The 13173-nt window shown below is 44.9% G+C and overlaps 1 protein-coding gene across 2 annotated transcripts in view; it reads right to left on the bottom strand.

Moving 5' to 3' along the window:
- nr5a2 (nuclear receptor subfamily 5, group A, member 2) overlaps positions 1-13173 on the bottom strand; it is a 94579-nt gene that overhangs the window by 37868 nt on the left and 43538 nt on the right. For both annotated transcript variants that reach the window (XM_029631949.2, XM_029631950.2), the window contains 2 exons: positions 11269-11388; positions 5566-5713 (listed from right to left, as the gene is read on the bottom strand). In XM_029631949.2, the coding sequence (XP_029487809.1) occupies positions 5566-5713; positions 11269-11388 (268 nt within the window). The remainder of the gene's footprint in view (positions 1-5565; positions 5714-11268; positions 11389-13173) is intronic.

Genomic DNA, 13173 nt, shown 5'->3' with positions numbered 1-13173 from the left:
CGTCCATAACAATAAGCTAATGAGGTGCGACTTCACCTGGCATAGAACATGTGCTCTCTCATCAGGATACTGTTGTTCAGACGAGCTAGCCAACAACACAGCTAACACAATCACTTCAAACTGAAGCTGGAACGACTGTAAAGTAGCTGCACTTTGTTTCGTTTTACTTGTTTTCTATTGATATTTCTTTGTAGGTATCCATAAAAATTATGCTGATTCATGATTTCGACTGGTTGAGAAAATCTGCCTGCCTGTCTGTCTCATCCCGACAAGTTCATAACTACTATGTGACAGCTGGAGATCAAATTTGAATATTGAAACAATGTTGCAAATGTCGGAGAGACAGACAGCAAGGTTAATACAAATCTCTGCATGTACGCACACACACACGCACGCACACGCACGCACGCACACACGCACACACACACACACTTTTTCTTGACACCCCACCAAGACAAGTGACTCTTCCCAGGTCAAAAACGATGGTCTATCCTCCTCTTTATCGACAGACAGTTTTACAAAGAGTCCGGCGGCGAGCGACATTGACTGATCACGCTGGAGTCGGCACGCTGATAGAAAGCGCAGGAGTTGGAGCTATTGGGCTAGGCTCATGTCAGGCCAGGGGAAATGTACCTTTGATTTCCTTTAAAAGGCTTCATTTGTAAAGGGCTTAAGAGAGGGCTGCGTTTAGGAGAAAAGGTCTGTCCAGGATTGATGTCTGTATGTTCATCGGAGGCAAGTTTGTGGAGCAGTGTGTGTGTGTGTGTGTGTGTGTGTGTGTGTGTGTGTGTGTGTGTGTGTGTGTGTGTGTGTGTGTGTGTGTGTGTGTGTGTGTGTGTGTGTGTGTGTGTGTGTGTGTGTGTGTGTGTGTGTGTCAAATCAAATGCAAATCTAATTTACTTGTCACATACACAGTTTACAGCAGGTATAAAAGGTGCAAGCGAAATGCTTATGTGCTGGATCCCTCAACAATGCGGTACATTAATCAATAATCAATAATAACGGTGAAAAGAGTCAAGTCAAAAATAACAAGTAGTAGAATGAATAGAAGCGGTAGTGTGCATATGTGGGTGTGTGCGTGGTTAACCTGTCTCACACACACTCGGCCTTGGACTGACTGGTGCTTTTACCTCACATCGATCTCTACCTTTCGGTGATCAGAATTCTACCAGGCATCTGAAATAGAGAGCCCCTGACAAAAAAAGCCTTTAAAAGATGTCTATGCATTGAAATTAAATTAAATCTGATTAAAGACGTTGTATATGCTTGAATATACTTGGATTGAGTAATACTAATCTAAACTAGAGAATTGACTGTCAATAAAAGGAATAAAAGGTTAGAGTGACACCAACTACTGTATATTATAAACTGGGTGGTACAAGCCCTGAATGCTGATTGGCTGAATGCTGATTGGCTGAAAGCTGATTTGCTAAAAACATGTATTTTCACAGTTCTAATTATGTTGGTAACCAGTTTATAATTGCAATAAGGCACCTTGGGGGGTTTGTGGTATATAGCTAATATACCACAGCTTATGGCTGTATCCAGGCACTCTGCATTGGAGTATACAACATATACCACATCTCCTCGGGCCTTATTGCCTAATTAACTTGTTACTATGTAAGCAGTGCACATATGTCAAAACACGAATGCACCCATGCATTTGATAGCTAGTCCAAATTTGCTGGTCAAAATGTAGCTGGGTAAAATATGTGATGTGCAGCTGGCAAAAAAAAGGGTGCTCCACTTGATAGCTTATTGGTACAAGTGATGGTCACCTATCTATGTAAACACACACACACACACACACACACACACACACACACACACACACACAACACACACCCATAGTAGGAGCAACTTGTGATCCTGTAAAAAAACAGTATTCACAAAACATCTCAGAGTAGGAGTGCTGATCTAGGATCAGGTCCCTCTCTGTCCATGTAATCTTAGTCATTATGATCTAAAAGGAAAAACTGATCCGACAGTAGATCAGCACTCTTACTCTGACATGCATTAGGAATACGGGCCCAGGTAGCAAGTGTAGGAGTAATAGAGAGATAGTGTTTCACCTCATGTTGCCTTCTGCATTCACCCAGCACGGCACAGGAGTAGTTTCATGCCTCATTTCATTAACTCCCTATTAATTGGCTCCTCAGCTGGAGTTGATGAACTCTAGTACACACAGTATACAAACACACAGAGACACGCACACACTGTATAGTAAAACTTACACTTACAGACACGTGTGCATTCGCATGTATATAAAAACACACACACACACTCCTCTCGACTGTGGGATGATATTAATCAGAGCACTTCTAATCTCCTGGCTTAATGTTGGTTTCCCGCTTTCTCTCCGTAGCGAACCGTCTAGCGTTCACAGGGGCCCAGGCAGCGCAGAGAACACGCACTGCCGGGGGCGATACACATCCCTCAGGTGAGCCTTTCATTATGGATGATGTTTCTGCCAAATTATTTAGACCATCAACCCCCCAGACCCCCCATCACACCCTCCCAGCCTCCCCTCTCACCCGCCCCTCTGCCACAAACACCCAATAACACAAACATTAATCTCACTAGCTCTGAGCACGGCAAGTCGGCCAGGAGGAAAGCATTTCATTAAGGGGCTTGTGCGAGGGTTGGGGAAGTAAAGCCCTTTTCCAGGTGGAACTGAAGCGTGGGGAGGAAAGGGGGAGAAGTGGAGGAGTGCAGAGGGGTTGGGGGAGGGTCTGCGTTTATTCAAAGGCTTGCTGTTCACTTAGCGATTCCAGGTGGTCAACATAAGCCCCTTGTAAATTGGAGGCGAGAACATGCACACGCGCGCACAAACAAACCCGCACACAGACGCGCACACACACTCACACACACCTGTGCTGAGTTCAGATGTGGAAATGCAAGTGATATTATAATACTTGTTGACAAACAGCCGAGTACATTACAATTCCAGCAATCTTTCCTGGCAGTAACCATCAACCCTGGAAGTCTGTCTTTGATAGGAGAAACCAGTGTCCACCGTGGGGCTAGCCTGAGCATATTACCTTGACTTCAAATGACTTCATTAATGAATGATGTTAAACTACGGGAGTGAGGAGGCATAAGTTACGAACGGGAAACGGTGAGGAAAGTCCCATGGCTGACCAACAAACACACATACAGAGAATATGAGAATATTGAACCTTTCTTAGAGGTGTGTGGTGTGTTTGTCTGTGATTGTCTCCGTGTGTGTGTGTGTGTGGGGGGGTGTATTGTGTGTGTGTGTGTGTGTGTGTGTGTGTGTGTCCGACCGCTCCTGTCTCAGCTTCCAGTATTTATGCTGCAATAGTTTATGTGTCGGGGGGCTAGGGTCAGTCTGTTATATCTGGAGTATTTCTCCTGTCTCATCCAGTGTCCTGTGTGGATTTAAGTATGCTCCCTTTAATTCTCTCTCTCTCTTTTCTCTCTCTCTTCTCTCGGAGGACCTGAGCCCTAGGACCATGCCTCAGGACTACCTGGCCTGATGACTCCTTGTTGTCCCCAGTCCACCTGGTCATGCTGCTGCTCCAGTTTCAACTGTTCTGCCTGCGGCTATGGAACCCTGACCTGTTCACTGGACGTGCTACCTTGTCCGGGACCTGCTGTTTTGGACTCTCTCTCTACCGCACTTGCTGTCTCTAACTCTGAATGATTGGCTATGAAAAGCCAATTGACATTTACTCCTGAGGTGCTGTCCTGTTGCACCCTCTACAACCACTGTGATTATTATTTTCTGACCCTGCTGGTCATCTATGAACATTTGAACATCAACGTTCTGTTATAATCTCCACCCGGCACAGCCAGAAGACGACTGGCCACCCCTCAGAGCCTGGTTCCTCTCTAGGTTTTTTTCCTAGGTTCTGGCCTTTCTAGGGAGTTTTTTCTAGCCACCGTGCTTCTACATCTGCATTGCTTGGTGTTTGGAGTTTTAGGCTGGGTTTCTGTGCAGCACTTTGTGACATCGGCTGAAGTAAAAAGGGCTTTATTTGATCAACATTTGATTAATTGATTGATCCTGCAGCTGCCACAGTACCATGACCACACCACAACCTGCCATCAGGACAGACCACTGCATCCGCAACCCGTGCGACTGACCAAATGGCCAATCGGTTGCAGATAGGGTAAGTGTGTGTGTGTGCATGCGTGCATCTATGTGTGTGTGTTTATATGCAGGGCTGGACTACCACATTTGGGGCTACCGGGCACTGATCACCTTTTGTAGAATACATTTTTTGGGGGGGGAAACAGCTAACTTCCCGGTTGAAAAAGCTAACATTTAAGGTTGAAAAAATGTGCAGTTTTATAATGCTTTCGACTAGGCTGGTCACTCGAAACATACGTCAATTTCAGACATTTTAAAAGGTCCTGTTGTCGTCGATATAATCCGTCCTTGGCGCTCACCAATTTGTTTTTGGAGAATTGTGGTACAGCACTCAAACTGAAAATGTTTTGAGCCAGAGCACACTGCTTAGACCACTGCGTCAAGGCAGTTCATAATGCTTTAGCAAGCAGGGAGAGTAGTTAATGATACTAAATGGAAACAGCATTTCTTGTATTATTATTTAGTTTTATGCTTTCCCCAAACCATAGCCCTAACTTTAACAGCTCGGGAATTAATACCTGAACTTAACCTTTTTGAGTTGTTTTTGTTTTAACCCTGTAACCATGCGGAATGAAACCTATAACCATGCTGAATTAATGAGTCAAAAATCGACGTTCATCCAATTACGTCAGATCCTGAAGTGAAACTATGAGATCAGATTGATTCTACACATTTTGTCACGAGGCTAAGAGAAAATGTTGCTGTTTAAAAGCTCATTTCCTGATATTCTACACGTTTTGCCATGGGTCAGAGAGAAAAATGTGCTGTATAGCTAACATCACGCTATTGCTCACATTTTGCCATGAGGCTGAAAGAACATTTAGCAATTTTAAAACAAAATGTTCTACTATTCCTCACATTTTGCCATTAGCCCAAGAGAGAATTTAGCAGTTTTAAAACTAATTTTCCTACAATTCTACACATTGTAACTGGGTTGTGGGCCCCCTGGAGGTCGGGTGCCCCCCGGGGCATGTGCCCTGTGTGGCCGTTCGGTGACCCTGCCCTGTTTCTATGTGGCAGTGTGTTATAGTCTCGTTATCACCCCCCCCCCCCATCTCTGGCCCCATCTCTCTCCCAAAGTCATCCATATCTTACCTCACCCCTTCTCCCACCCCATCCCTTATCGCAAGACTACCCATCCCTCACAAACTACCCTTTCCCTCATCTTCCTACCTCACCCATCCTCCCTCCCCCTCACCTTTAACCCTTCCCCAATGTCCCTCCTCTCCCCCTTCTCACTTCTAATCCATACCCCTATATATCCCTCCCTCCCCACCCAGCCTCCCTTCTTCCCATCCCTGGGACTCACCCACACGGAAACAACCCTCTCTCCCCCCGACCCGTTCAGCCTCCACCCTCTCCTCCCTCAGCAACCTTCTCCTCTCTCACCCAGCCTCCCTTTCCCGGCCTTCCCTCCCCTACCCAGCCTCCTCCAGCCTAGTACTCACCCAAGCTGAACAGCACCAGGAACTTGAGGCAGACAAACTCCCTCTGGTCCAGCTGCAGAGAGCGCAGCTTGCCCACCAGCTCCTGGGCGTGGCTCATCAGGTTGTTGAGAGTGGCTCCGGCTTGGGAGGCAATTACAACGTAATCCACCTGCAGGAGAGAGGGGGGCACACACAAGCTGTTAGACACTGTGGGGTACACACTAGGCCTCATAGGACACACATATACGGTATCCGTATATATAATTTGATCACTCGTTTGTTGCCGAGAAATCTCCTTGATCTTGTGCAATTCAATAGCATTCCCATAGAATATAACACACTCCTTTACAGTGTGTGCTGAAGTTGAGGTGAGAGAAAGGTCTTGTCTGCGATGAAAGAATACTTTGAAGTCTCGTAGAATGATTTAACTCTTTTTGTTTATAAAGCCCTCCTGCATAAACTTCTGCCGTACCTTACTTCATTGTTAACTTATATGGTGTTTTGTATAACAACATGTATTTTAATGCGTGTATGGATGTGTAGTTGTGTATTTTAATGTGTAGTTTAATGTGTATATTGTATCTTGATGTGTATTGTTGTGCTAAACAGGGCTCATCTGGAAAAGAGACCTTGGTCTCAGCATTGTCAGTTTTAGAATGGGTGGCCAGTAATAAACTAGTCCTTAACATCTCTAAAACTAAGAGCATTGTATTTGATACAAATCATACCCTAAGTTCTAGACCTCAGCTGAATCTGGTAATGAATGCCGTGGCTGTTGAGCAAGTTGAGTAGACTAAATTACTTGGTGTTACATTAGATTGTAAACTGTCATGGTAAAAACATATAGATTCAATGGTTGTAAAGATTTGGAGAGGTCTGTCCGTGATGAAGAGATGGTCTGCTTTTTTGACACCACACGACGCAAGACGTGCAGGCTCTAGTTTTATCTTATCTTGATTACTGTCCAGTCATATGGTCAAGTGTTGCAAAGAAGGACCTAGTTAGGCTGCAGCTGGCCCGGAGCAGAGCGGCACGTTTTGCTCTTCATTGTAATCAGAGGGCTATTATCAATAATATGTATGCCAGTCTCTCTTGGCTAAGAGTTGAGGAAAGACTTGTTTTTATAAGAAATTGTTTGCATAGTCAACTTACACACAGCACTAATACACACCCTTACCCCACCAAACATGCCACCAGGGGTCTTTTCACAGTCCCCAGGTCCAGAACAAATTCAAGGAAACGTACAGTATTATACAGAGCCATGACTGCATGGTACTCCCTTCTATCTCATATAGCGCACGTGGACAGCAAACCTGGTTTCCAAAAACAAATAAAGAAACACTGCATGGGACAACACCTCTCCCCCATGTGACTTACTTGTATGTACTGACCTGTATGTGTAACTGATAGATGCACACTCACACACACTACATGTTCATGTTTTTAAATGCATGTAAAGTATTTTGCCTGTAATGTCTTTTTCTACCTTTTGGCAACTAGGCAAGTCAGTTACGAACAAATTCTTATTTTCAATGGCCTAGGAACAGTGGGTTAACTGCCCGTTCAGGGGCAGAACGACAGATTTTTACCTTGTCAGCTTGGGGGTTTTGAACTTGCAACCTTCCGGTTACTAGTCCAACGCTCTAACCACTAGGCTACCCTGCCGCCCCGGGTCATGCAGGGTCAAGTGTCGTACCCCAGTAAGACTAGATGTCGTCACTGGCGTCGGCTAATTTGAATCCTAATCAAGTTAAATAAAATTGGCTCCCTGTCAACATAGAGGTTAAATAAAACATGGAAATACCTTGACCGGTTTTTGAAAGTAAAACCATTTTGTAGTTCACTGGCACCTTAGATGATGCCTATCTATACAACAGTATGCCTTATACAGTATATGTGTATGAAATTTCCCTTTGGTCAATCTGACAGTGTAAGATCCCATCTCAATATGGGTGCAGTTAGCTTACCGTTCTTACACAATAAGACAAACAATAAAATAAACAAGCAGGTAGACCCCTATAACTGTGTATCCATAGAAATTAGGAAGAATACAGTGTATGCCTTATAACAATACAGGGCGCTATGTGTCTAACAACAACAGCTAGATGCATCCTCCCCATCAGCATACAGTAGGCTGGCTATCAGGAGAGTTTCTCTCCCTCTCTTATGGAGGCTTATCGCTCTCACTGAACCTGAAAATATATATATTTATATATATATATATATATATATATATATATTTCTCTCTCTCTCAAGCCTTTCTCATTTTCTCCCTCTTTCTCACTCTCCCCGCACTGTAGCCCAGCACACTGTATATTGCCAGCACAGCAGGGAGAGAGATACAGGGAGCGAGGGAAAGAGGAGTGAGAAAGAGAGGGAGGGAGAGGGCCGAAGGGCCGGGGCTGACTGCTGAATCATAATCACCCGCCGATAAACAAGGGGGGGACAACCCCCTCTCTCCTCCCTCTCGCCTTCCCCCTCCTCTCCCCTCCTCTGCGTCTGAACGCAGGGTTTGGAGGCGGGGGCAGAGAGGGGCGAGGGGTGAGAGCGTGTGGGCCCCCCCGGATATCCCCCAGGACCCCCCCACCCCTCCTCATGCTCTGGCCCCGGCACTGGCCCCATTGGCCCACCGCGAGCACTTTCAGGTGCACTTAATATCTGCAGCAGCAGCAAATTTGTCTGGGAGGCAAGTCCATAGCTGCCACTCACAGTAAGCAGGCCATATTAAATTTTTATATTTATTGACAATTCATTACCATAATTGACTGAGCCAGGGTTTCTCGAGGAAGGTAGGCGGCTGCCTCCTAGGCTCGGGGAGGGGTCCCCGCGAGCTGCATTTGCAATTAAAACGGCCCAGATCGGAATTTATTTATTGTGTAAATAATGATGAGTAGAATTTTTTTAAGCATTGGGCTGGGAGGATTCCGAGATGTGCGGCAGCTTTTTTTCCCTACTTCTCGTCGCCTCTCCATCTCTCCTTTTCTCTATATCTCTCTCTCTCCATATCGCTCAGCATCTCTCTCTCTCCCTCCCTCTCTTTTCTCCCTCTCTCTTCTCTCCCTCTCCCTTCTCTCCCCTTCTCTCCCTCTGTCCTTTTTTGAGGTGGTGAAAATCAGTGAAATGTCAACGCCCCCCTAAAGTGTCAATTAATTTACATAAAATCAACTGTGCATGAAATAACTTCAATGAAGGATTGGGCTCTTGATGGCATTGGGTTATGGTTTCCTAGCCTTAAAGTACAAAAAAAATACACTTATCTATCATCTCTATGTCTGCATATTATAAAGATTCATAGGTCAACCTGTCATTAATACATCAAACAAAGGCAAACAAAATTAGCATGGTTTGCCAAATGACAAACGAGCATAAAAATGGGTAAAGACGGCTAATATGGTTGGGTGACTCATATAGCACAGTAAGTTGGGTCATATAATAACAAAAATGTCTAAAGTTAAATTGCACAGAAAGTTGAATTAAAGTGTCTGCTAAATGACCACATTCTCCTAATAATACTATGGCTCAAAGAAGACGAGTTAGTTTAAAAAGACAATGCCACTGAAAAGTAGTGTAAACCTGCCGAATAAATGAGTTCAGAGAATATTTTTTAGCAATGCTTTAACATTAGCCTTTCATGTGCAAGTGCCATTGATATCAAGTAATATCAAAGACTTATCTTGCGAGACCTTGCTTGTACATTCATACTCTACTGAACTGCCATACAGCCATAACCCTGTGTTTTCACATGACACCGGCAGTCATGTCTTGTGTTTGAGCCAAGGACAGTTCAGGTCAATAGAAGACAGGCCAAAGAGCTGTATAAATTAGACGTGAATGTTGTGTGATTATATATTGTATCTGTTGCTACATCAGATTCCTCCGAAGGTCGGTGTACTGTGACTAAGGCTACCAGCTGACAGATAGGAGAGTGGAGGGCGGTGAGGGATCTGTATTCAAAGGGGGAAGAGGGGAGGAAGGGAGGGAGAAGAGGGGAGGAAGGGAGGGGTATACGGAAGGAAGGGACAGTAGCATGTTCTGAAGCCCGTCCTCCGGGGTGTCATGTGTTGCTCGCATTTCTCCTTTAATCCCCCATGGTGCACTTGGACCATTCCGACGACGGCTGGCAAAACGGCCAAGACACAAATGCTCACGCAACGAGGTAACAGCGTGGAAGTGGTCGGCACGCCCAAACAGAACACGGTGCCCTGGCCTGACCCAATTTCCCTCCCAAAGATCCTCAAAATATTTTTGCAGTAACGCCAACCCATGATCAACCCAACCCCATCTCTGTTGCGTTATCTGAGAGATATCGCAAGAGGCTGTTGAGTTCTGCCATAGTAACCTTATCCATGTGTTTTTGGTGGAGGTGTTGCTGGTAGTGATGGTGGTTGTGGTGGTGGGCCCTGGCTTTAAAGCAGTGCTGCTGTCACCTCTGGCTTCATGGAGAATAATAGGAGATAATGAACGGTTTGAGAGGAACTCCCCTCCTGTCTCCCACACCAGCCCCCCAACACCAGCTGTTCATTAACCAAAATATGCAAACGAGACCTGGTCCTCACCTCCCCTGACTCTTCCCCTCCTCCTCCTCCTCCTCCTCCTCCTCCTATTCACTGGCTCAGCCCTGCTCACAGCCAACCTTCACTAATCAAACACAGAGCAGCAAAGACACTGCTGGGAGTACGAGCCACCGCTCGGCACTCTGCACTGGACGTGGGAGGGGGGGGCAGTGACTCAGGGCACTTTGTGTGTGTCTGTGTGTGGGTTGGTGTATGTGTGGGTATATGTGGTCTGATAAAATAGCAGTGATATGAAAACTCCCCCTCTCTTGCGCTTTCTCTCTTTCTGTTTCTCTGTCTCTCTCTGTCTCTCTCCCTACATGAACTCACACACAACAACTTCAACTTTCTGACCACTAATTATTGGAGTTCATCGGGAGAACCACTCTTGTGTCCCTCCTCTCACAACATCTTCTTTTCCAAATCACGTCAGTAAAGCTCATCTACAGTAAGTCTGTAACTGTAAACAAAGGTAAAAACAACACTCCCTAACTCCACTCAGACCCTCCTTGCTTCGCCTCAATAGTAATGCCCCCATCTATTGTTAGAGAACATTTTGTTGAAGAGCAACGTTTTGGAAACACCGCCCCATCAATAATTAAGCGTGCTCGTCTTGCTGACAGGCGTGCCGGGCGTTCAGAGCCATATTCATAACGAGCAATTTCATTCCTCTTTCCCTCTCTCTTTATCTCCCTCTCTCTGTCTCTCACTCTCTCTCTCTGCCAGTGGAGAAAAAGACTGAGGAATCACAGGTCCACTCTGTGTTGAGAGCCTCGTCAGGAGCCTCAGGCATCGGCCCTTGCCGGCTCCTCAGGGGCCCCGCAAAGGTAAATCATCATAGGCTTTTTTTTTCTACAGCTATGACTCTACCGGCATGCTTAACCAAGCACTTTATTTATTCGCTGTTTGCTTGATGCAAAATAATAAAAAATAAATAAATTGAAAATGTTTAATTGATTATTCTGGTCACATTAGCTTATACCTATAAGCGTAATCTATTTTTAATGGAGCGGTGACTGCGCGGGGGCCGGCTTGGTCGATAGTGCTTTAAAGGGTGTTGATGTGCTCGTGCTGAGTGGCTGATGAGGTCTATGGGGAGGGTGTGGAGAGGTGGGGAGGGGCGTGTGGGGCAGGAAGGGGTAGGTGGAATTGGGGGAGTCAGGTGACTTACCTGCTGGCCGGTGACCAATAGGATGGAGCCTTCCTTGGCGTGCATCACCTGACGGAAGATGTGGTCGAGGATGAGGAGCTCGCTCCAACAGTTCTGGAGGAGCTTCATTTGGTCATCCACCTGATTGTGACAAAAAGGTAGAGAAATAGAAGATGAGGTCAGTTGTTGATGCTAATGTATGTGCATAGCTCATGCTATCCTAATGTGTCATGCTACATATATTTCCCCTCTGAATAAAAAGGATACATAACGATGAATAAAAAAACGCATCTTGACAAAAGGTTAAAGATTTACGATGCTGCATTATTCTCTTGGTGAAAAGTTTTTGGGTGAAGCTTTACCACTTTTATGGTTTGACAAGTAGACAACTTCACACGATACTGTAGTTTCACATAGCCTCCCCCTTCCCCGTCTGAACACAACCACACCACTACTTTCTCATGTGAACTTAGCAACACCACGCTCTCTCAAAAAGCCCAGGAACGTCCCTGTTTGACAGCATTACTGGTTAGCTGTTTGCCCTGGACTATCAGTGGCTGAGGGATTTCTCCATTCCCAGTGAGTGAGTTTCTACGCAACACTGCCGCCGTGACTCCCATTCCGGTGACTGACGCACGCCAAAGGGGAGTCTGATACACTGCAACAACCATCCATTGTGAACTCCTGCAACTTCCCAGGGCTCACGATGTTAATCATTACACACTGTAGCCACACACATAGAAAGGCCACATTCAGAAGAGAAAGAATGAGGAAAAAGACAGGTAGAACCTCTCTCACCCCTCCTTTTTCCCCCGACAAAAAAAGTGTCACATTCGATACTATTTATCTGACTTGCGGAATGATGTGGCTTCGCGAAATTCTTCGGTATGTGTTGTTCTGGTGAAATGTGCTTTGCCTGAGTCTGAGAAAATCCTTGGGTTGACAGTTACAATCTGTGACGCTGCACTCGAAAACGTCAATGAGAATTAGAGAAGAATGCGTAAATCGATGGTGTAAACTACCTCACTAACAGGTATGGTACAATTGACGGAGAAAGGAATGCTATTATCCATACTGGAACTTTTACTTTGTTATATATTTTTTTATTAACCCCTCTTCGGAGGACAAATATATTTTTGTTTTTCTACAGATTTTGTGCTACATATACACTACCGGTCAAAAGTTTTAGAACACTTACTCATTCAAGAAGTTGTCTTAATTTTTTACTATTTTCTACATTGTAGAATAATAGTGAAGACATCAACACTATGAAATAACACATATGGAATCATGTAGTAACCACAAAAGGGTTAAACAAATTAAAATATATTTTAGATTTGAGATTATTCAAATAGCCACCCTTTGCCTTGATGACAGCTTTGCACACTCTTGGCATTCTCTCAACCAGCTTCATGAGGTAGTCATCTGGAATGCAGTTCAATTAACAGGTGTGCCTTGTTCAAAGTTAATTTGTGGAATTTCTTTCCTTCTTGATGCGTTTGAGCCAATCAGTTGTGTTGTGACAATGTAAGGATGATAGCCCTATTTGGTAAAAGACCAAGTCCATATTATGGCAAGAACAGCTCAAATAAGCAAAGAGAAACAACATTCCGTCATTACTTTAAAACATGAAGGTTAGTCCATATGGAAATTTTGAAGAACTTTGAAAGTTTCTTCAAGTGCAGTTGCAAAAACCATCAAGCGCTATGCTGCAACTGGCGCTCATGAGGAGCACCACAGGATTGGAAGACCCAGAGTTACCTCTGCAGCAGAGGATGAGTTCATTAGAGTTACCAGCCTCAGAAATTGCAGCCCAGATAAATGCTTCACAGAGTTCAAGTAACAGACACATCTCAGCATCAGCTGTTCAGAAGAGACTGTGTGAATCAGGCCTTCATGGTCGAATTGCTGCAAAGAAACCACTAC

Source organism: Oncorhynchus nerka, linkage group LG24 (assembly GCF_034236695.1).
Source record: "Oncorhynchus nerka isolate Pitt River linkage group LG24, Oner_Uvic_2.0, whole genome shotgun sequence".
NCBI classification, from domain to species: domain Eukaryota; kingdom Metazoa; phylum Chordata; class Actinopteri; order Salmoniformes; family Salmonidae; genus Oncorhynchus; species Oncorhynchus nerka.
Note: the sequence above shows the minus strand (reverse complement) of the source record. Positions and strands in the feature narration are given on the sequence as shown.